The sequence below is a fragment of the Dipodomys spectabilis genome, unplaced genomic scaffold (genome assembly GCF_019054845.1).
Source record: "Dipodomys spectabilis isolate Male_0828 unplaced genomic scaffold, ASM1905484v1 ptg000436l, whole genome shotgun sequence".
In the NCBI taxonomy this organism is placed as follows: Eukaryota; Metazoa; Chordata; class Mammalia; order Rodentia; family Heteromyidae; genus Dipodomys; species Dipodomys spectabilis.
Window position 1 is genome coordinate 9098642 of NW_024871113.1, and position 22012 is coordinate 9120653.

The following is a 22012-nucleotide window of genomic DNA, read 5'->3' on the forward strand; positions in this document are numbered from 1 at the left end:
GCATGCAGTTTCCACCATGTCAGGGCAAATAAACAGAGTAGGAGACATATTTTGGGTTAACTCAATGGGCCAAAGATTAGGTTCTAATTTTCCTCTCTTTGATATCCCCTTGACTATATTGCTGTTATGCTGCCATGTTATGGACATGTCTGTAGATTGCTTAAGTACCTATAGGGGGAGATTTGTTCTTGCAGCATACCTTGTTGGTTGAGAGGTGAAAGTTCACCCTCTTTTCAAGGGAAGTTTCCTCCAGATTATTTTGCAGTTACATTACCATATTTTGAAATCCCTTCTACTTAGATGTGTGTGTTTTCTTCCCCCTAGACTTGCCAGACCAAGTGCTACGGGTGTTTAAAGCTGACCAGCAAAGCCGATATATCATGATCAGTAAGGACACCACAGCAAAGGAAGTGGTCATTCAGGCCATCCGGGAATTTGCCGTGACTGCCACCCCAGATCAATATTCTCTGTGTGAAGTCTCTGTCACTCCTGAAGGAGTGATCAAGCAAAGACGACTTCCAGATCAGCTTTCCAAACTTGCTGATAGAATACAACTGAGTGGAAGGTATACACTGTCTACTTTACAAGACTTCTTTGCCCCTCTTCATAGGAGATGAATAATTTAAAGGATTTTTAGATGTCTAGGAGCCCCTGCAGATTTAAACACGTGGCTGATAGAGCAAGAAATTTGACACACAAATTGCTAAGTAACCCTGGGCACACACTTCTCCTTGGGTGTGTACAAATGCATCCAATAATCTAGTGCTACGTGTTACTGCATTCCTAACTTCCTAGGAGCTCTGTTATCATTGTACATTATATAGAAAACACTACTTAACCGGCCTCTGGTAGATTACTCCTATAATCCTAGCTATTCAAGAGGCTGAGATCTGAGAATCAAAGTTCCAAACCAGCCTGTACAGAAAAGTCCATGAGACTCTTATCTCCAGTTAACCAACAAAAAGCCAGAAATGGATCACATGATAGAGCACCTGGCTCTAGTAAAAATGCCAAACAAGAGTGAGAGGCCCATAGTTAACAAGACTCAATAGAAAAGAAAACACTTCTTAACTCTACAGCTAAACTAGTTGCTACAGAGTTTGGTCTTGGTGGTCTTGCTCTTCAATGATATCCCCATTGTAAATGAAAGTTGCCTCTCATATAAAGACTGCATTCTACACTGGTAAAAATAAAGTCGTTTAATAGCATTGTTTTTTTTTTATTTTCCTTATGCAATGTTTCATCATTTTTTCATGGTGTATCTCTAAACTGTGATTTAACTCCTTGAAAAATACTGTAACTTTCTTACTCTTCACTTTTATTTTCAACCCATACTATTAGGTAGTTTTATTTTAGGAGGTCAGGTGTTCTGAGTTATCATTTGAATGTATATTGATAGATCTGCAATCATGGTAGAGTTATATGAGCCTCCATTGAGTTGCAGTTAACCATGAGTCATATTTATTTTCAGGAAATTTATACATGGATCCTTGTCATGGGCATCACAAATATCTGCAAAATGGAGAGCATTAGATTTGTGAATATCAAGGGCCCAGGGAATCTGTGTTCTGAAATGTTTTGTGAAATATGCAAAAGACCAATTTAGTAGGACCTCTCTGTGATCATCTGATTTCTTCAGAATTTTGCTTTGAGAAAGCATCTCCCTGCCAAAGAGACAGAAAAAAAAAAAACACAAAACAAACATCTGATGCTGGTTTTAACAAGTTCCTTCAAAAGAGAAGGATGCCCTAGCTCCTAAGTTCTCATCCCTTTGACAGATAACAAATCATTAGTGTTTAGAAGCCTTTTCCTATGCTGACTAGTTGGAATAATACCTGCCCACTTACATGGTTTTCATGAAAATCTAGATATTTAAAAATTAAAGCCTGTTTTAGAATGTTCGATTCATAGGATCTAAAAGGACAATCATTTTTAGGTTCCTCAGCCATCTGAATAAACAAGTGAATTTGATCTCATTTGCAACTGTCAATTGTCAGATTCTCTCTTCTTTCTGGCAACATAGAGCAGCGACTTGGATCTCATCTTTCCTTCTTCCTTCTTAGTGCCAACTCATTTATTTTAATGGTACAAAAATTATTCTTTTCTGTTGGTATTAGCAAACAAGTTGAATACTGTAAATAGTAGAAAAGGAAAAGAGAATAAGGAACTATATCCTGTGCAACTAAAATTCCATGTGACCTATTCATTCCACCTGCCTTCTGGATAGGAGGCTCTGATCTTGAGGCTGCACTGTCCTCAAGGATGGAAAGTATCTCTCATCAATTTAGTGTTCTCTTGACCTTCCCATAAAAAGCATCCATTTTTGCCTTCCCAGATATTATCTGAAAAACAACATGGAAACAGAAACACTGTGCTCGGATGAGGATGCCCAGGAGTTGTTACGAGAGAGTCAGATTTCCCTGCTTCAGCTCAGCACAGTGGAAGTTGCCACACAGCTCTCAATGAGGAATTTCGAGCTCTTCCGTAACATTGAACCTACTGAATACATTGATGATTTATTTAAACTCAAGTCAAAAACCAGCTGTGTTAACCTGAAGAAATTTGAAGAAGTCATTAACCAGGAAACATTTTGGGTGGCCTCTGAGATTCTGAGAGAGACAAACCAGCTGAAGAGGATGAAAATCATTAAGCATTTCATCAAGATAGCACTGCACTGTCGGGAATGCAAGAATTTCAACTCCATGTTTGCAATTATCAGGTAAGAGAGCAAGGCTGGAATAGATATAGCCACATTACATATGAAAAAGAGCTTCTGTAAATGTAATAGTTTACAGTTGACTTTTTTAGGGGGAAGGGGGTTAGTCCTAAGGATGGAACCCATGGCCTTGTACATTCTAGGCTATAATTTAACCATTTCTTTCCTCTGGTTCTTTTTTGGGGGGTAGCAGAGGGTGCTTGGGGATTTGAACTCAGATCCAGGGCACTGTCTCAGAGTTTTTGCTTAAGGCTGGTGCTCTACCTCTTGAGCCACAGCTCTACTTCTGGCTTTTTGGTGGTTAGTTGGAGATTGAAGTTTCTTGGCTTTGTCTGTCCAGTCTGGTTTTGAACCTCAATCCTCAGATCTCAGCCTGCTGAGTAGATAATTACAGGTGTAAGTCACTGGTACTAGATTCCTCTGATTCTTATTCTTTAATGTAAAATCTCTCATATGCTGGTTTAGAGACTGGAAACTCCTGGTTCCATTAAGCAAATTATTTGAACATCTCTGAATATCATCTTATTTCTTTGTGAAACAATACTCACAATTGCTAACAAGATTAAACAAATATGTGTATTTGGAGTTCCATGAGAAAGCACAAAGAATTTATCCAGTAAACGTTTTAAGTGTTTATATTTAAGGCTGGAAGCGAATAAAAAACAGTTCTATTGATGTTAAAAGTGATTATTCATCATGTGTCTACTGTGACTTATTACTACAGGTTATTTCTCAATCTGTTTCATATAAAGCCTGCTATGAATCAAGCATTGACCTAAATGTGGAGCAATGGCAACAGTACTAATTTGTGTTTTGTTGACAGTGTGACTGTCCACTTTCTGTAACTATAACAAAATGCCAGAAGTAATCATTTTTATAAAGAGGAACTGTTTGCTTTGGCTTACACCTTTGGAGACTTCAGGCCTGCTGCTTTTAGGTTTATGATGATAGGATCAAGTGGCACAACTAAGCTGTTTACCTTGTGGCTGAAACAAGATAAAGAAGAGACAATCCTCTTCAAGGTCACGCCTCCCTAGCAGCTTAAGATCTTCCACTATTCCCCACCTCTCAGAGTCTCCCTTCACAGCCTGCCTTTTGGGAGGCTCTTCTACACAGGGCTGAGCATATTGCCTTTGGGTGACATTTCAGATCTTCTCTGTAGCATAGAGTAAAGAAAAACAGAGTAGCAGAAAGTAAAGGGAATACCAGAAAAACCCTTAGGCTTGATCCTGGCCCTGTTTCTCTCTGCCATCCTCCTTTCCCTAGGACTGTCATGAAGTTCTTACATATCTCTCTGTAATGCTTTACATACAGAGAGCACAGAGAGGTGAGGTGCAGTGTGTCAGTAAATAAACTACACCGTCTGCTTCCTCCATTTCAGACAGAATCATTTCATTATATTTACCTTCCCCCCCCCTTCTTCCCTCTGTCAGTGGCTTAAACCTGGCACCAGTGGCAAGACTGCGAACTACCTGGGAAAAACTTCCCAATAAATATGAAAAGCTATTCCAAGACCTCCAAGATCTGTTTGATCCTTCCAGAAACATGGCAAAATACCGTAATGTCCTCAGTGGTCAGAATCTGCAGCCTCCTGTTATCCCCCTGTTCCCTGTCATCAAGAAGGACCTCACATTCCTCCATGAAGGTAAGCACAGGTTGAAGCTCTGCCTTCTCAGAAGCGCAGCCTGAACACCATATGATTTCCTTTCCTGCTTTGCCAATCCTAGGAAACGACTCAAAAGTAGATGGGCTGGTCAACTTTGAGAAGCTAAGGATGATTGCAAAAGAAATTCGTCACGTTGGCCGTATGGCTTCAGTCAACATGGACCCAGCCCTCATGTTCAGAACCCGGTGCGTGAGTCCTGTGTGGTGGCTCGAGTGGGTTAGCGAGGTTGAGTTTAGAGATCCCTGTGAATGAGAAAGATTGGGATATGTTATTTGTAGTATAGCAGCAATTATATTACATGTGCTAGTAATCACTGATGAGCTTTGATTTGGAGAAAATCTCATCTGCATCAGAGACTTTTCTGACAATCAGAAAAACATGGCTTGTCCTTAAGACATTTTGAACTTAGCAGTCACAAAAGTGTTTGCTTTTTATTTTTCAGGACACTGAAAAGAGTTAGAGCTTGTTAACTGGTAATATGAGCCAAGATATATAAATAACCACAAAACAATATTGTCTCTATCCACACAATGGATGTAGCTGTCAGCGAAGTAAAAAATGAATTGGCTTGGTGCCAGTAGCTCACACCTGTAATCTAGCTAATCAGGAGGTAGAAATCTGAAGAATTATGGTACAGATCCAACCTGAGTAACAAAATCTGTGAGACTGTTCATTTCCAATTAATCACCAAAAAGCCCAAAGTGGGGCTGTGGTGCTATTGGTAGAGCACCAGCCTTGAGGGAAGTAAGTTAAGGGACAGCACCCAGGCCTTGAGTTCAAGCCACAGTATACACACACACACACACACTCATAAGAGAAATAATTAGGTGAAGGAGACAAAAGAAGTCTTTCTAGAACAAAAAAGGAAAAAAAAAAGAAATTAAATATTAACTTTGGAGCCAGAAAATTGTTTTCGGTAAAGCAGTATGTAGTGAGGTGGTTGTGCAGTTTAATGTTTATAGGCTTCTAGACCTGCTTATCTAGAAGTCTAGGCCTTTCTTTCTGAGCTTGTGATCTTTCTGTCTTTCTCTCTCTACACCATGCTTCATTCTCCATGGCTCTCACTTACAGGAAGAAGAAGTGGCGGAGTCTGGGGTAAGTGCTGCACATCTTGCACACCCGCACTCAATTCTTGCGCAGCCCATTGCATTGTTTTCATCCCTGCTCTCTTCTGATGCTTTGCCTTTTTTTTTTTTTCTTAACGCTCTTGCTCTAGCAGAATTGCAGATAGCAAACTGACCAGTTATGGGGCTTTTGCTTTTGAAGTCATGACCCATGAGAGCTCTGGAAGGAGCAGTGGGGAACCATAGAGCAGGCTTGTTTCTCAGCTCTTACACACACAAAGAAAAGATTTTAATAGAATTTACGTGTCTTGAGATGGGAAAAATTCAGAGTAAGGGGCAGGGGAAATGGTAATAGAAGGAAAAACCATGCCGTGAAACACTGTTGCATAGATACATGGAGGTATGTAGATAAAATAGAAAAGGTGGGCAAGCAAATTTTCTACAGCTCAACTAACTACTATTTTCATTCTGTATAAACCAATCCTTTAAAAAAATAATAATTCTTAACAATTCATTGCTGAGTAGTTTTCATCCATACGTGTTTACATTTGCATGACTGTTGTATTAACAGATTGACTCTATTACTTTTGAAAACTCACCACATTCAACCCAGGAGTAAGAAAACAGTTGCCAACGTGGTAGATGATATTACTTAAGTCTGTATAGGACATTTTATTGAGAAGTAAATTTAACATTATGATGATAGCTATATATTCTTGCATGAACTTTGATATACAGTTATCACTCATTGGCCTCTTTGAGACAATGCCCTGAATACTATGTAGAGGTGAAAAGTAGAATTTCCTAGTTGCTGGAACAGGTTTATAACAGACATTTATGTAGAGATTATATCTAATTCTTTCTTTAGCCCCAGTCTTTTATGAGACTACAGAGTTTACATAGAAGAGTATAGAATAGTTACATAATTAGCTAGACTGATACAGGAAAGGAATGAGTGAGTTTACTGAGTTGCATTTTGTCCTCCAGGTCACTCAGCCAGGGTAGTGCAAATGCCACAGTACTGGACGTTGCTCAGACAGGCGGCCACAAAAAGCGTGTACGTCGTAGTTCCTTCCTCAATGCCAAAAAGCTGTATGAAGATGCCCAAATGGCTCGAAAAGTGAAGCAATACCTGTCTAATTTGGAGCTAGAAATGGATGAGGAGAGTCTTCAGACCTTATCACTGCAGTGTGAGCCAGCCACCAACACATGTGAGTGTTACTGCAGACATGGGAATACAGAGTATGCATACAATAGCAAGGGTAGGGGCAGAAGGGGCTTTAAGAAAAAGAGAATGCAGTTCTGAGCACAAGTTTTTCTCTTGTGATCAACAGGCCTTCTTGTGCAGTTTAGTTGCTACGGGGGAGGACAGTAGACCCATTCAGGCTTGCTTTGCCTTCCTCCCACATAACTGGAGCACCTGCAGGGACATGTGGCTACATGAAGCTCTAGTATCTGTGTTTTCTTTTCTTGCTAAGAAACTTCCAAAGCTTTGAGCAACCTGGGGGAGTTAGGGGACAGATCAGGTCAAAGAGGCACAGAACTAGCCATTTTGGCTGCCCCAATCCCAGATAGCAACCAGCAGCAAATGCAGCTGTAACCTAAAGCAGTAAATCCTAGATACACAGTGAGCCACAACTTACTTAGTTTGTAAGCCCTAGCCTTTTGAAATCTGACCAGGCTATAGGCCAGGCTTGGTAGAACATACCTGCAGCCCTGCTACTCAAGAGCCTGAGATTGGAGGATCAAAGTTCACAGCAAGCTGGGGCAGGAAAGTCTATGTGTTATTGAGTTAATAGTCCTTAGCTGAACTGTGAAGTGGAGAATAAACTGACATGTCATCTTGGTAGTGAGAGTCTATATAGAGCTATCCATTGTCCTGCCAAATATATTTCCATCTATCAAGGAGCTACATGCTCAGTATAAAGCAAGCACTATTAGCTGTTTGCTTAGAGTCAGTTCTGCCTCAGAGGAAGCTTTGTCATCAATAGGTGACAATAACATTTACTAAATTAAAACTTAATGTATCATAGAATTTTTATGCCATTTTACAAAAATAATTCCTAATCATTTCCCTATTGTAGCTTTTTTTCACGTATTTGTGGGGGTTTTTACACATGTCCACATTGTGTTGAATTGTTGTTTGATAATATAATCACCTTTTGCAATTACTAGTATCCTATGGCAAATGTCCTTGTCCTGCCATGCTACTGGTATTTTCTGTGCTTAATTTTTCCCTGTTTATGTTGTTAAGAGTGCATGTTAAAAAAAAAAAAAAAAAAAAAAAGAGTGCATGTTAATGTTCCAGCTGCAGAGAATGCTTAAGCAGTCCTAAAATTATCATCCACATAGCTACTAACAAACTCTGTTCTTTTTGCAAACCGAACAATTACCAGTACCCAAGAACCCAGGTGACAAGAAGCCTGCCAAGTCTGAAACCTCCCCAGTGGCTCCACGTGCAGGTTCACAGCAGAAAGCACAACCACAGCAGCAGCCACTACCACCGCCACCACCACATAAAGCCAGTCAGGGCCTGCAGGTTCCTGCTGTGTCCCTGTACCCCTCACGGAAGAAAGTGCCCGTGAAGGATCTTCCACCATTTGGTAAGTCATCTACTCTTTACTGGTAGGTTTTGCAGATTTGGAAAGTAATCTTTATCTTCCACAACTTAGTATCTAATACCCTTAAATATGATTACCATCTCCTAATCAAGCATAAATAGCAAATTAAACTATACTTTTTGCTAGCAGGTAGGGCTGTTTCTATAAACAGCATCTGATTTGTTAATTGCATACAATAATGGTTTTCACAACATTTCCATATACTTCGATCATATTCACCCTAATCACTCTCTTATTTCTCATCTCCTAATTAGCATCTCTTCTAATTTCATGTCTTATTTTTTTTTTGTCATGGGACTTGAACTCAGGCAGGGTCTTGGCACTGTCCCTGAGTTTTTTTTGTTCAAGGCTAATGCTATACCACTTTGAGCCACAGCTCCACTTCCGGTTTTCTGGTGGTAAGAGTTCCATGAACTAGATTCTTTTTTTTTTTTTTTTGGTCGGTCGTGGGGCTTGAACTCTGGGCCTGGGCACTGTCCCTCAGCTCTTCAGCTCAAGGCAAGCGCTCTACCACTTGAGCTACAGCGCCACTTCCGGTTTTCTGGTGGTTTATTGGAGATAGGAGTCTCACGGTCTCTCCTGCCCGGGCTGGCTTTGAACCGCGATCCTCAGATCTCAGCCTCCTGAGTAGCTAGGATTACAGGCGTGAGCCACCAGCGCCCGGCAGCCATGAACTAGATTCTTACCCAGGCTTGCCTCGAACTACAATCCTCCTGAGTAGCAAAGATTACAGGCATGAGCCACTAGTGCCTGGCTTTATGTATGTGTGTGTGTTTTTTTTAATTTAATATAGAGTCTACATATGAGAGAAAATGTACAAAATGTGTCTCCCTCAGTCTGGCTTGTTTTAATTAGCATGATAATCTCCATTTCCACTCATTTCCCTACAGTGACATCGTCTTATTCTTTATAATGGAATCATAATAATTCTTAATTGATATACACCTAGCTGATTCCATAACTTGGCCATTGTCAATAGTGCTGCAATAAGCATGGCATGTGGGTGTTTCTGTTGTATGTTGTCTTTGCTTCTTCCAGGTAAAGCCCAGGAATAGTAGATCAGGATATGTGGTAGTTCTATTTTTACTTTTTGGAGAAACTCCATACTAATTTTTATAGTGGCTATCCCAATTTACATTACACCTTCCCTCCCTGAACCTTTGCCAGCATTTGTTTTTGTTTCCTTGATGATGACCATTTTAACTAGGCTGAAGTAAGCTCTCAATGTTTTGTTTTGTCAGTCATGGGGCTTGAACTCTGGCTTGGGCACTGTCCCTACGCTCTTCAGCTCAAGTCCAGCGCTCTACCACTTGAGCCACAGCGCCACTTCTGGTTTTTTTGTGGTTTATTGGAGATAAGAGTCTCACAGACTTTCCTGCCCAGGCAGGCTTTGAACCTGAACCGCGATCCTCAGATCTCAGCCTCCTGAGTAGCTAGGATTACAGGCATGAGCCACCAGCACCCAGCAACTCTCAGTGTTTTGATTATGTTATCCTAAACACTTTCTGCATCTTTTACCTCAGTAAAAATTATCACTAGCCAGTTATGGTAGTACATACCTGTAACCCCAGCACTCTAGAGGCTGAGTTAGGAAGATTACCTGTCTCAGGCCAACCTAAGCTTCATAAACAAAATGTTTGTCTCCACAAACAAAATGATCACCAGATCCACATTTGAGTAGCTAACATGATTTTCTAAGGCATAGCATATATATGGTGTTTGAAAGATAATGCAGCTCCTTTTTAATGTGTGAGAATGCTATTCATTCATGTAGCTTTAGTGGTATTTTCATACAAAACGTGTATTAATATTTCTACATAAAGCAAAAAATAATATTAGATTAACTACTCACATAAGGTAGAAGGATCTTTGTAAAATATTACCATCTCCTTTTTAATGGATCTGTTAAATCTGTGGTCATTTAAAATTAATGCTATGAGTTTCAAGCCCTTGGGTCCTCCTCCCAGGAAAATTTCAAAAGTTGTTTAAAATCAAGTAATTGAGAGTACTGTATCTTAATATAAGATGTTTGTAAAATACTGTAATGTGACTTTATTTCTGAACAGTAACTGAGAGGGGACCCCAATGCAGGCATCTTCCTCCCTGGTGCAGGATTTGTGGCTCAGCACTTGCCCTACCTTTCTTCTGTCTGTTCACTTGAGTCAAGTATTTAAGGCATGAAAATCCTTATAGAGCTCATTTAGTCACTTTTCCTATTTACTTACTTGTTAGCTTGTGGCCCTTTTCTTTTTCCCATCCTTGATTTCCCAGAGTTAAGTTCCCAGCCCTAATTTGAGTTCTAATGATTGGAGTTGAAACTGACTATGCTCCTTTTACCTGCTTCCTAATTGTGGGCTTTTTATGCTACATCATTGCCCAGCAGGGTGTTGAATGTTGACCCTTACAATGTCAGAAACAATCTATTTCAAGTATTCATGTCCTCTGGCATATACCAGTCAGAAACCAGACCAGAGGTATCCCTTGCCTATTTAGGTTTAGAGAATATTTAGTTTGGAAATAGGTTGAAAGCTACTGTAATTGGCTTTTTTTATTGTTGTCAGTTGTGGGGCTTGAACTCTGGGCTTGTGCACTGTCTCCCAGCTCTTCAGCTCAAGGCTAGCGCTTTACCACTTGAGCCACAGCACCATTTCCGTTTTTTTGGTGTTTAATTGGAGATAAAAATCTCACGAACTTTCCTGCCTAAGCTGGCTTTGAACTGCAATCCTCAGATCTCAGCCTCCTGGGTAGCTAGGATTACAAGAATGAGCCACTGGTGCCCATCTTGTAATAAGATTTTTTAGTCATTGATATTTCCTCTCTGTCTTGAAAATGCCTGTGATATTGTTTTTTTCTTTTACAGGCATAAACTCTCCACAAGCTTTAAAGAAAATTCTTTCTCTGTCTGAAGAAGGGAGTTTGGAGCGTCACAAGAGGCAAGCAGAAGACACTATCTCCAACGCATCTTCTCAGCTGTCTTCTCCTCCCACTTCACCACAGAGTTCCCCAAGGAAAGGTAGTGCTCCCATTCTTGATTTAGTTCCACATTTTTCAGTAATACTGAACTCGCAAGTTAGGCATTACAAAATTTTTACTGTTAGACTCACTTAAACTGATCTCCTATGTGACATTCAGTGGGCATTTTTTCCCTTTATAAACATTAGAGAATTTTAATAATGTTATAACTTAACTGTATAAAACCTTTTTTAAAAATCACTTTAATTTTTTATTAACCATAACTACAAGAAAAATTATTTTCATGTTAATTTGTTCTTAATAAATTTGAACATAAATGCTAGAAAAAAAGAGCTTTAAAAACATTGAGAAAGCACAGTGTTTCTGATTTATTTTTTTTACCGTATTATCATGGGTCTTGATTACTTTCTCTATTTAGTTTGTTTGTTTCTTTCTGTGCTGATACTGGGCTTGAACTCAGGATCTGGCCACTGTCCCTTACATTTTTCACTCAAAGCTAGCATTCTATCACTTGAGAGACAGCTCCATTTCTCCCATTTTTGGTGGCTAATTAGAGATCAGAGTCTCATGGACTTTCTTGCCCCAGCTAGCTTCAAAACATGATCCTCAGATCTCAGTTTCCTAAGTAGCTGGGATTAGAGGCATGAGCCACCAATGCCCAGCTCCCTTTCTCATAATTTTAAAGAGACATTCAGGTTGTGTCTTCTCCTTACATGGTTTCTTCCTGATATTAAAACACACATGATCTTTCAGGTTACTGTTTCCTCCTCTGAGTGAGGATCATCCAGGAGTGATGCCTACTAGAAAGCCAAACCTTAATAAGTTACTGTACTTCCCTGACAAAACAAACTCTGCTTTATTTTGTGCAAGTTGAGACACCTGTGCTTTTGTTTGGTGTCCACTCTAGGACCTTGTTAAATGGATTTCTAAATTTTTTTCTCATCCCCTTGTTAGGTGGCAGTGGCAGTCTACTGAGATCTTTTGGCTCCGGGCAGTTGGACTTAACCAGTTCCTCCTCTTCTCTTGGAAGTGAGAACAATAACAAGAATAACAATGCACCACGGACCTATGGGATAGGTGGGGTTTTTAGAACCAAAACCAGGGTGGGGAAGAGAGGATTCATCTTATTAGTTGAAGAAAAATGGCCACCAAATGTCAAGTACAACATCTGAATGATTATTTTTTTAGAATTTTTTTAAGCATACTTTTTAGGGAATGATCTAAATCTTGTCTGTCAGAACCTTCAGAATGGGTTTTAATAAACCAAATCTTATCAAGACCTGTGTAACCTTGAAAAAAATAAATCAGTAATCAGTGGGACCATTTATTAAATTGGTAGCACTTATTTTTATAAAAAATTATTTTGCAAAAACATAGTCATCACACATAATTGCTTTGTATGAGATCCTTAGTTACATTGTACAAAAGAAAAAAAATGAGTAAGAAGATTTAAATTATTTTTGTTAAAAATACCAAAGCATGGAAGTAGTGCTGTGGCTCAAAGTGGTAGAATGCTAATAACCTTGAGCAAAAAGACTCAGATACAGTACCCAGGCCCTGAGTCCCAGGCCCATGACCAACAAAATAATAAAACTAATAATTAACAAAATTTTGGCTGGGAATGTGGCTTAGTGTAGAGTGCTTGCATGAAGCCCTGGGTTCAATTCCTTAATACCACATAAACAGAAAAAGCCAGAAGTGGCACTGTGGCTCAAGTGATTGAGTGCTAGTCTTGAGCAAAAGAAGCTCAGGGACAGTGCCCAGGCCCTGAATTCAAGCCCCAGGACTGGCTAACAAAAACAACCGAAATACCAAAGCAGGCCAGGTACGTGGTGCATGCCTGCAATCCTACCAACTCTGAAAGCAGAGCTACAAGGATTGTTGTTCAAGACCAGCAATCTCAGAAACATACTAGACAAGATCAACCCCCAGTAATACTGGAAAAACAAAAAACAAGTTAAAAGGGGGTGAGGGAAAACTACCACAAAGCAAGCCTTTCTTTGTGACTTTAAAAATTACTTATAGTAAAAGGAAGGTAAGAGCTCCTTTCAGACCAGGAAATGGACATATTTAGACAATTTATAGTGCTGGTCTGACGAAAATGTGTATTGCATCTTTCAAAACAATTGATTATTTAATATATCATTTAACTAATATTAATGTTGAAAAACTGGCAAAAATTCAAAGATAATTTCTTTTTTTCTTTCTTTTCTTTTTTTTGGTTGGTCGTGGGGCTTGAACTCTAGGCCTGGGCACTGTCCCTTAGCTCTTCAGCTCAAGGCTAGCGCTCTACCACTTGAGCTACAGTGCCATTTCCAGTTTTCTCGTGGTTTATTGGAGATAAGAGTTTCACAGACTTTCTTGCCCGGGCTGGCTTTGAACTGCGATTCTCAGATCTCAGCCTACAGGCATGAGCCACTGTTGCCTGGCTCAAAGATAATTTCTTCAGATCGTATTCTTTTTGTTTTAGATATCCACTTAAAATGATAAGTATATACAGATATTGTAGGTTGACTTGTTCTGTGCTATACAAACAATTCTAAAAATTGAAAACAAGATTGCTATGACTTTGTAATTGAGGGGAAAATTCATACTTTTAAGTCTGATACTTCCTAGGGTTTTTTGTGGGTTGATTTTTTTGGTGGTTTGTTTTGGTGCTGCTGGGGGTGGAACCCCAGGCCTCAGATATACTGAGCTATACCCCCATCTGGGTTTCTTTATATAAACTTAATAATAGTATAATTTATAGCTAGGGAAGCTAAAAGTAGTTAAGTACCTAACTCATAAAGCAATATATTTTTTGTCCCCTCTAACCTTTGATTTAGCAACTGAAGATCTGTTAGAGTGAAATTGTAATTTCTTGGTCACTTGGTCTCTACAAATGAAAGAAAAAATCGCCACTGCAGTGGTGATATTCATGCCTACGATTTAGTGCAATAGTTTGGAGTCTAATTAATGTGGTGGTATTTCTCATGCAGGTTATACTTTGGCTCCCAGTGGTACTGTGGATAATTTTTCAGATTCTGGTCACAGTGAAATTTCTTCACGATCCAGTATTGTCAGCAATTCTTCCTTTGACTCAGTGCCGGTCCCACCACATGACGAGAGGCGCCAGAGGCATTCTGTCAGCATCGTGGAAACTAACCTGGGTGTGGGCAGGATGGAGCGACGCACCCTGATAGAGCCTGATCAGTACAGCTTAGGGTAGGCACTGTGCTTGGCTGGTCTTATTCTTCATTCCTTCTCTACCATGTCTCTCTTAATAATGAATCCTTTCTAGATGAAATATCACGTTGTGTTTGCTGTGCTTACTACTTTTCTTAGTTAGGTTTATTCTTTATTGGCACAGGGTGACTCAGACATATTCCAGGTCCTTTGTACTAACTGCTTTCCCTGGACCATCAGATCATATTTAACCTTGTAAGGAAAATGTTCAATTTGTTGTTCTATTCACTTTGTGCTTGTTTACTTTGTGATAATGACCAAATGAGAACTGGCCACTCAAATACCACTTAATGGCACTTTTTCCCTCTTACTGGGATGGAAGAAAGCTGCCTTTCGTAGGGAAATGTGTGTGGTGATACGTATCTGTAATCCCAACACTTGGGAGGCTGAGGCAGGAAGATTGCAAGTTTTTAAATCCAACCTAAGCTACATAGTGAGACCTATCTTCCTTTTTGTTTGACTTAGGTCCTATGCACCAATGTCTGAAAGCCGAGGCTTGTATGCAGCAGCTACAGTCATTTCTTCTCCAAGCACAGAGGAGCTTTCCCAGGACCAGGGGGACCGGGCTTCCCTGGATGCCGCTGACAGTGGCCGTGGGAGCTGGACTTCGTGTTCAAGTGGTTCCCATGATAACATCCAGACCATCCAGCACCAGAGAAGCTGGGAAACACTTCCATTTGGGCACACTCACTTTGAGTATTCAGGGGATCCTGCAGGTTTATGGGCCTCAAGTAGCCATATGGACCAAATTATGTTTTCTGATCATAGCACAAAGTATAACAGGCAGAATCAAAGTAGAGAGAGTCTTGAACAAGCCCAGTCCCGAGCGAGCTGGGCATCTTCCACGGGGTACTGGGGAGAAGACTCAGAAGGCGACACGGGAACAATCAAGCGCCGGGGTGGGAAAGATGTCTCCATTGAAGCGGAAAGCAGCAGTGTGGCATCTGTCACCACAGAGGAAACCAAACCTGTCCCTGTGTCTACTCACATATCTGTGACAGCGAGCACCGCCAAGGGACTCATCAGTAAGTGGAAATGGAGCAGCTTTGGCCAAAGGGATTGTGGCTTTAATTTTCTAAAAATCAAATGGTGTGGCTCCTCATTTTGCCTTACTATGTGCAGAGCTTTGCACTTGGTGTGGGTTAGAATTTTGCAATGTAATTAACAGATTTTATAGTCAGGTACATATAGAAAAACATTCAGCAAAACCTTCTTGGGCCTCATTGATGGTCACTACAGATATCCTCTAGTCTGTTTTTTTCTTTTCTTTCAACCTGGAAATTATTAAGATGGATGTCCATTCTTCATGAAAAAAGTTTTTCTTTCATTTGCTACTTAAAAAAATATTTTATTCTCTTGTTCCCTTGAATTATATATAGAACTTTATCCTCTGCATATTACTGCTTTTTGCTATGCATATATTGTTTCTGTGATAAGCAAGTGGTCTGTGCACCCTGCAAGAGAAGGGAGAAAGAGCTCAGGCTTCTGAGGCAGGCAGGTGAGTTGACATCTCTCATTTGTCTCTATGACACCAGGCAAAACACTAAATTCTGTGAGTTTGCTTATTAACAGGGAAATTGTAGGGTTTTTTTACCCAGTAAGTAGTCATGAGTGAATGTTAGATTTATTATTTTTCTAAAATGAATAAGGTGGTCATAGCTACATAAATCCCTAATCCTAGGTAGTCTTTTTCACATAGTTTCTGTTAATAAACTAATTTTCAGAATTTTCATTGCTAAGGAAGCAAGATTGTTAGTTTCTATTGGTTGCCTAGAAAGTTTGAGAAAATTATTGTGCTTTATTTGCTCACATACTACATGTTGTAGGTCACAAACAATAAAAGGACTTGCAGAAAAAATGTGGGCATAGATTTAGAGTTTTGCAGTTGGCAGCCTTTCTTATATTTTCCTTGTACTACTTTTCTACATTGATTTTACTGCACTGTTTTCTTCCTTGAACCCCAGAGACCTGGGGTAAGGCTGGATTTATACTGCTTCCTCTGGGGTGGTAATGCTGAGCCTGTACCAGGCGTTGTAACTGGGAAGCCTGGGTTCTCTGCTTCACTTTCCTCTTCGGGTTAAATTCACCTTCTTACTACTTTGTCGTTTCCAGCAAGTTTTGAAGTAGTCTGTTTATGGTGTGATGCTCTTAGGTTAATCGCCTTCTGCTTGCACCTAGCCACGCCAAGCTTTTGCTTTAGGTAACAGCATGCATTTCCTGCCATATACCTGCTTTCCCACACAGGACTTCAGAAGAGCACATTTGCCACTGCCATATATTTGCTGTATCAACTGGTTTTATTTTATAAGATCCTTCCCCCACATCCTAACAGAAGTGTCTGGTTTCTACCACAGCACGCAAGGAGGGCAGGTACCGGGAGCCCCCACCTACCCCTCCAGGCTACGTGGGCATCCCCATCACTGACTTCCCAGATGGACATTCCCACCCGGCCCGGAAGCCCCCTGACTACAGCGTGGCACTGCAGAGATCACGCATGGTGGCCCGACCATCCGATGCCACCGGGCCCTCCTCTCCTGCGCAGGTGCAGCCCCCGACGGGCAGCAGCAGACCCTCCAGCAAGCCGCAGTGGCACAAGCCCAGTGATGCTGACCCCCGCCTGGCCGCCTATCAGCCGCAAGGGTTTTCCACCGAGGAGGATGGTACATGCATGCGCGCACTGGGGAACCTATGCCCTAGGCAGGGCCCAAGCAGCTGTGGCTCCCTCACCTGCTGCTCACACAATGTCTAGTCCCAGTTCTAGGGTTAGAGTGAAAACTTCCCACTGCTTTCTGTGTCTGAGGGTTTTGTCCTTTTTATTTATTTATTTATTTATTTTAATTTTTAGTGATACTAGGGATTGAATTAAAGGCTATGCCCCCTGGCCCTTTTGTTTCTGCTTTTTCAGGTATGGTAGCCTGGCCCATGGTTTGTTGTGGTTTAATTAAAGCCAACAGTTACAGAATAGTTACTGTAATAAAGTACACAGGAGAGAACGTAGAACCTTGAGCTTGCTGGGCAAGCAACCTACCACTGCTGTGCTCCTATTTTAAGTATAAAAGTCAAATTCTCGTAAGTTTGTTCTATTAACAAACATGAATGGTTAAATGTTTCCTTTCTTCAAATCTACCTGCCTGTGCTGCATTGAGGAAGGCAGAGATCAAGATCAACGCCCGCAATTCCCACCCCCACACCCCCAGTTAATAACTTTCCACTTGTAGAAAACAACTGTTAGCTTTGTGTATGTGTGCATGCGTGTGTCTGTGTGTGTACCTGTGCGTGAGCGCACACGTGCTAGCACTTTACTATTTGAGCCACAGCTCCACTTCCAGATTTTTTTTTTTTGGTAGTTCGTGGAGATAGGAGTCTCACAGGTTTTTCCAGCCCAGGCTAGCTTCAAACCACAATCCTTATGTCTCAGCCTCCAAAGTAGCTAAGATTACAGGCATCCACCACCCAGCTGTTAGCCTTTTTCTGTATCTTTATAGATTTTCTTTTTTGGTAGGTAGTAGGGAGTATTGATTTCAGGGTCTCATGGGTACTAAACAGGTATTCTACCTCTTGAACCCTATCCCCAGCCCTTTTTCTATTATTATTTTTCAAATAGGGTCTCCACCAGCATAGATTACAATCCTCCCATTTGTACTTCTAAGTAGCTAGGATGACAGGTTCACACAACCACACTGAACTTTTTGCCTTTCAATTTTCTGAACTGTGATTCTTCTGAATCTCAGTCTCCAGAGCAATTAAGATATTAACTCTTTAATATCTGTCATTATTATATACATATCTCTACATACAAATAAATAAGTTGTTCCGTGACTTTTTTCATGAATTTGTTACTAATAACGTTCTAATTAATAAAAATACAATACATATTTTATTCTATTTTTGTATTTTGAGGCAAAATCTCATTTAATCTATGCTGGCCTCAAACTTGTGTTCCTGTCTCTATCTCTTGAGTGCTGGGATTGTAGGAATGCACTTCCACGTCCACACCTGCTTTTGTTCTTCAGGTTTTTGTAAGAAGTTACTATGATATTCTCAGGTAGTGGTTGATACTTACCTTTGGTGATTTTTAAAACACCACAACTGTTAGCTTGCTTTTAGGTATATGTGTAGTATTGTGTATATAGTGGTTAAAATGTAGTATTGTGTGTATAATATTTAAAATGTTTACATCATAGCTCGGTTTTCTTTATTTACTGTGATTGTAAAGGTGATGTACAGAGGGGTTACAGTTACTCAAGTGGATAAAGACTTACTTTTTGAACAATGTCACCCCTTCCCTTGCTCTCTCCCAGTTTTTTCCTTCTGTCCCCACCCACAAGTTGTATAGTTCATTTTCAACATAGGGTCTAGTGAATATTATGCTGCATTTATTCACCCTTTGTCCACCATTCCTGTGCCCCCCACCCTCCCAAAACAGATAAGCAAATAAGACAAAAGGAAATGAAAACAAAAAGAAATTTTTTAAAAACCTCTTGTTCTTCTTGTCATTTCAATAAATATCATTTTATATGTATGATCAGATGCATGTAAGTCATTGTGCCTATGAGATCCTCTCCTAAGAATGTCCTCCTTTGGTCTTAACTCCATGAATGCCTAGAGATCTGTATAATTTATCATGTCCTTATGTTTTTTTCCCCTTTTACCATTCATTGTATTTACTTGTAGATTTATAGGCACATTCTAGTTCTCACATATGAGGGAAACCATGCAACCTTTGTTTGCTTTGGATCTGGCTTAATATAATTTTTTTCCAAATCTTTGCATTTTCTGATGAATAATGCAATATCATTCTCTCTGATGAGTAGAATTCCATTGTGTGTGTGTGTGTGTGTGTGTATGTGTGTGTGTGTGTTATCACATTTTCTTTATCCATTCGTCCACTGAGGGACATCTAGTTGATTCCATATCTTGGTTATGGTGAACAATACTGCAGTGAACATAGTTGTGTTAGTATCCAGGTTCCTCAAAAGGCTAAACATAGAGCTTCTTTATGACTCAGCAATTCCATTCCTGGACATTTATCCAATAAAACACAAACAAAGCCACACTAAAGCTACCAGTATAGATCAGTTCTTAAGCTTTTAAATTAATAGTTGCATAGAAAAAGAAGATCCTAATTTTAAGTGAGCTGTATTAAACATATGTATAGCTGATTTTTTTTCAATTTAGTACACTAGTGAATGCATGTGCTATAGCATGAGAAATTGCTCATTCATTGACTTCTCTCTTTCTTCCCTGCTATGTCTACAGAAGAGGAGCAGGTGTCCGCTGTGTGAGCCACCTGAAGGAGGAGAGCACAAGAAGATGTCCCTAGCAGTGGAGCCTTGGAACTTACATCCTGAGGATGGCGGACCAATTTGCCTCCTTCCCTGCCTTAAAAGCAGCATGGGGCTTCTTCTCCCCCTCTTCCTGTCCCCTTTGCATGTGAAGTACTGTGAAGAAATTGCCCTGGCACTTTTCAGACTTTGTTGCTTGAAATGCACAGTGCAGCAGCCTCTGAGTGCCCACTGTTGCTGCCTGCCACATCCACAGTATCATTCCAGATTCCAAGATCATCCCAACACAGTGATTGCCTCTGGCTGCACTTCTCAATGCCCAGAAGGACCTGTGAAACCTGCCTTTTCAATTTCAGTGCAGGCCTAGTGCTTGCTCTCATTGGGGTCATGAGAAAAGCTAGCCATTGAACTACTTGGGGCCTTTAACCCATCATGGACGACAAAGAAAAACAACAAAATCCTTTGAGTACAGTGCTTGGCCACTTGTTTACAGTCTTTTTTTCTTTTTAATGAATTTAAAGATTTAATGAATTTAACAATTGTGTTCAGAGAATAAATGTTATATCCGTGTAATAAGTACAGTATTATTTTGAACCTTAAGTAGGGTTGCCAGACTGGGTTTCTTTAAAAACAAAAAAACAAATATGCCCGACAGGATGGTGGCCATGCCAGGAGGGGGGGGTGACCTGGCTGTGCCCAGTCTTCATGGGTCCTGCAGGCCTTGCATCCCTCAGGTGCCCTATCCCAGAAGGATGAAATGTTAGCCAATTACTCCAATACCAGGACTTCTTGCCCACTTTTCCCTAGTGGGTGAGTGGGTTCTTCCTACATCTGTTTGCACATAGCCAAGGGACAGAAATGGGACCCTGGTGTGCTGTCTGAGCTGATTGCAGGCAGGACAGTGTCATTGGAGGATGTATCCTGCTCCATCAATATGGATGGCAAACCCCATGTTTTTAAGTTATATTTCTTTAAGTTTTTTGTTTTGTTGTTAATTTAGGGTTTGTAGGGCTTTTTATTTTTTAAAGGAAACATTTATAACTGGATAGCATCGCAGTGACAGCAGCTTGGAATGTTGAAGCTATGCCAGCTGCCAAAATACTGCTCTTTCAAGACAGCTGCCCTTTGTTGAATTGGCATTAGGGAATAAATAAATCTTTAAACATGATCAACAATCTAAAACCTGGTTAGACATGCCAGCCTTTACAACAAGGGTTAGTCATAGTGAATAACCTGTAAGTGGCTTTAAGGATGTTGCATAGAGAAGGCCTAAGTGTAGCAACCATCTGCTCACAGCTGCTATTAACCCTATAATGACTGAAAATGATCCCTTTCCACTCTATTTTTGTGTTGTTTTTTGCACAGACTCCGGAAAAGTGAAGGCTGCCAATCTGAGTAGTACTCAAATGTGAGGAACTGCTGGTCTTGGATTTTTTTCCATTAAATTCAGCTGATCATATTGATCAGTAGATAAACGTAAATAGCTTCAAATTTTAAAAGTCAAATTGCAGTGTTTTTTCACTGTATCAAACGTCAGTGCTTTATTTAATAATTCTCTTCTGTATCATGGCATTTGTCTTATCTACCTGCTTATATATTATTACATTGTCAATTATGCATTTGTAATTTTACATGTAATATGCATTATTTGCCAGTTTTATTATATAGGCTATGGACCTCATGTGCATATAGAAAGAGAAATCTAGCTCTACCACAAGTCGCACAAATGTTATCTAAACATTAAGTAATTGTAGAACATAGGACTGCTGATCTCAGTTCGCTGTGATGTCAAGTGCAGAATGTACAATTAACTGGTGATTTCCTCATACTTTTGATACTACTTGTACCTGTATGTCTTTTAGAAAGACATTGGTGGAGTCTGTATCCCTTTTGTATTTTTAATACAATAATTGTACATATTGGTTATATTTTTGTTGAAGATGGTAGAAATGTACTATGTTTATGCTTCTACATCCAGTTTGTATAAGCTGGAAAATAAATATAACATAAAGTCTTGCCTATATTCTTGATGAATTGTGCATACTTTTTATTCCTGAAGCAGAACAGAGATCAGTGGCACTACAGAATTGTGTCCTCAGGAGGCCAAAGAGTTGGCTGTTCCTGGGAGAAAATTGCCCAGTAGCTTGTTTCTTTTAAGTAGTTTTCTATTGATTTAAAGAAATAGATATCACTCAGGTTAACCTCAGTTCAGTCTGTTTATATTTTTCAGTGTTTCTTGAGACTTGGCAATATACAGAGGTGTTATAGTATTTGTATAATATTTATCTTTCAATCTTGTCTCAATGAAAATCCCTGTGAGATTAAATGTTTAGATTTCCTGGTTTACATACTGAAAATTAAGGCATCAGGAACCAAAATGACATTCATTACCCCTAAGTTAACAGGATAATTTAATTCTTGATTGGAGATTGCCAACTAGTATATAAATAGGCTTTTGAAGA

General features: G+C 39.9%; 1 protein-coding gene across 12 annotated transcripts in view; it reads left to right on the top strand.

The window, feature by feature from the left end:
* The window catches only part of Rapgef2 (Rap guanine nucleotide exchange factor 2), a 251514-nt gene extending 229941 nt beyond the window's left edge, over positions 1 to 21573 (top strand). For 3 of the 12 annotated variants that reach the window (XM_042668369.1, XM_042668370.1, XM_042668380.1), the window contains 13 exons: positions 325 to 565; positions 2336 to 2719; positions 4150 to 4361; positions 4444 to 4567; positions 5454 to 5477; positions 6434 to 6657; positions 7843 to 8049; positions 10928 to 11080; positions 11995 to 12117; positions 14019 to 14244; positions 14731 to 15290; positions 16620 to 16935; positions 19525 to 21573. In XM_042668369.1, the coding sequence (XP_042524303.1) occupies positions 325 to 565; positions 2336 to 2719; positions 4150 to 4361; positions 4444 to 4567; positions 5454 to 5477; positions 6434 to 6657; positions 7843 to 8049; positions 10928 to 11080; positions 11995 to 12117; positions 14019 to 14244; positions 14731 to 15290; positions 16620 to 16935; positions 19525 to 19588 (2858 nt within the window). In that variant the 3' untranslated portion in view covers positions 19589 to 21573. The remainder of the gene's footprint in view (positions 1 to 324; positions 566 to 2335; positions 2720 to 4149; positions 4362 to 4443; positions 4568 to 5453; positions 5478 to 6433; positions 6658 to 7842; positions 8050 to 10927; positions 11081 to 11994; positions 12118 to 14018; positions 14245 to 14730; positions 15291 to 16619; positions 16936 to 19524) is intronic. The other 9 variants (XM_042668377.1, XM_042668378.1, XM_042668372.1 and 6 more) reach the window with 8 other exon arrangements.
* The last annotated feature ends 439 nt before the right edge of the window (positions 21574 to 22012 follow it).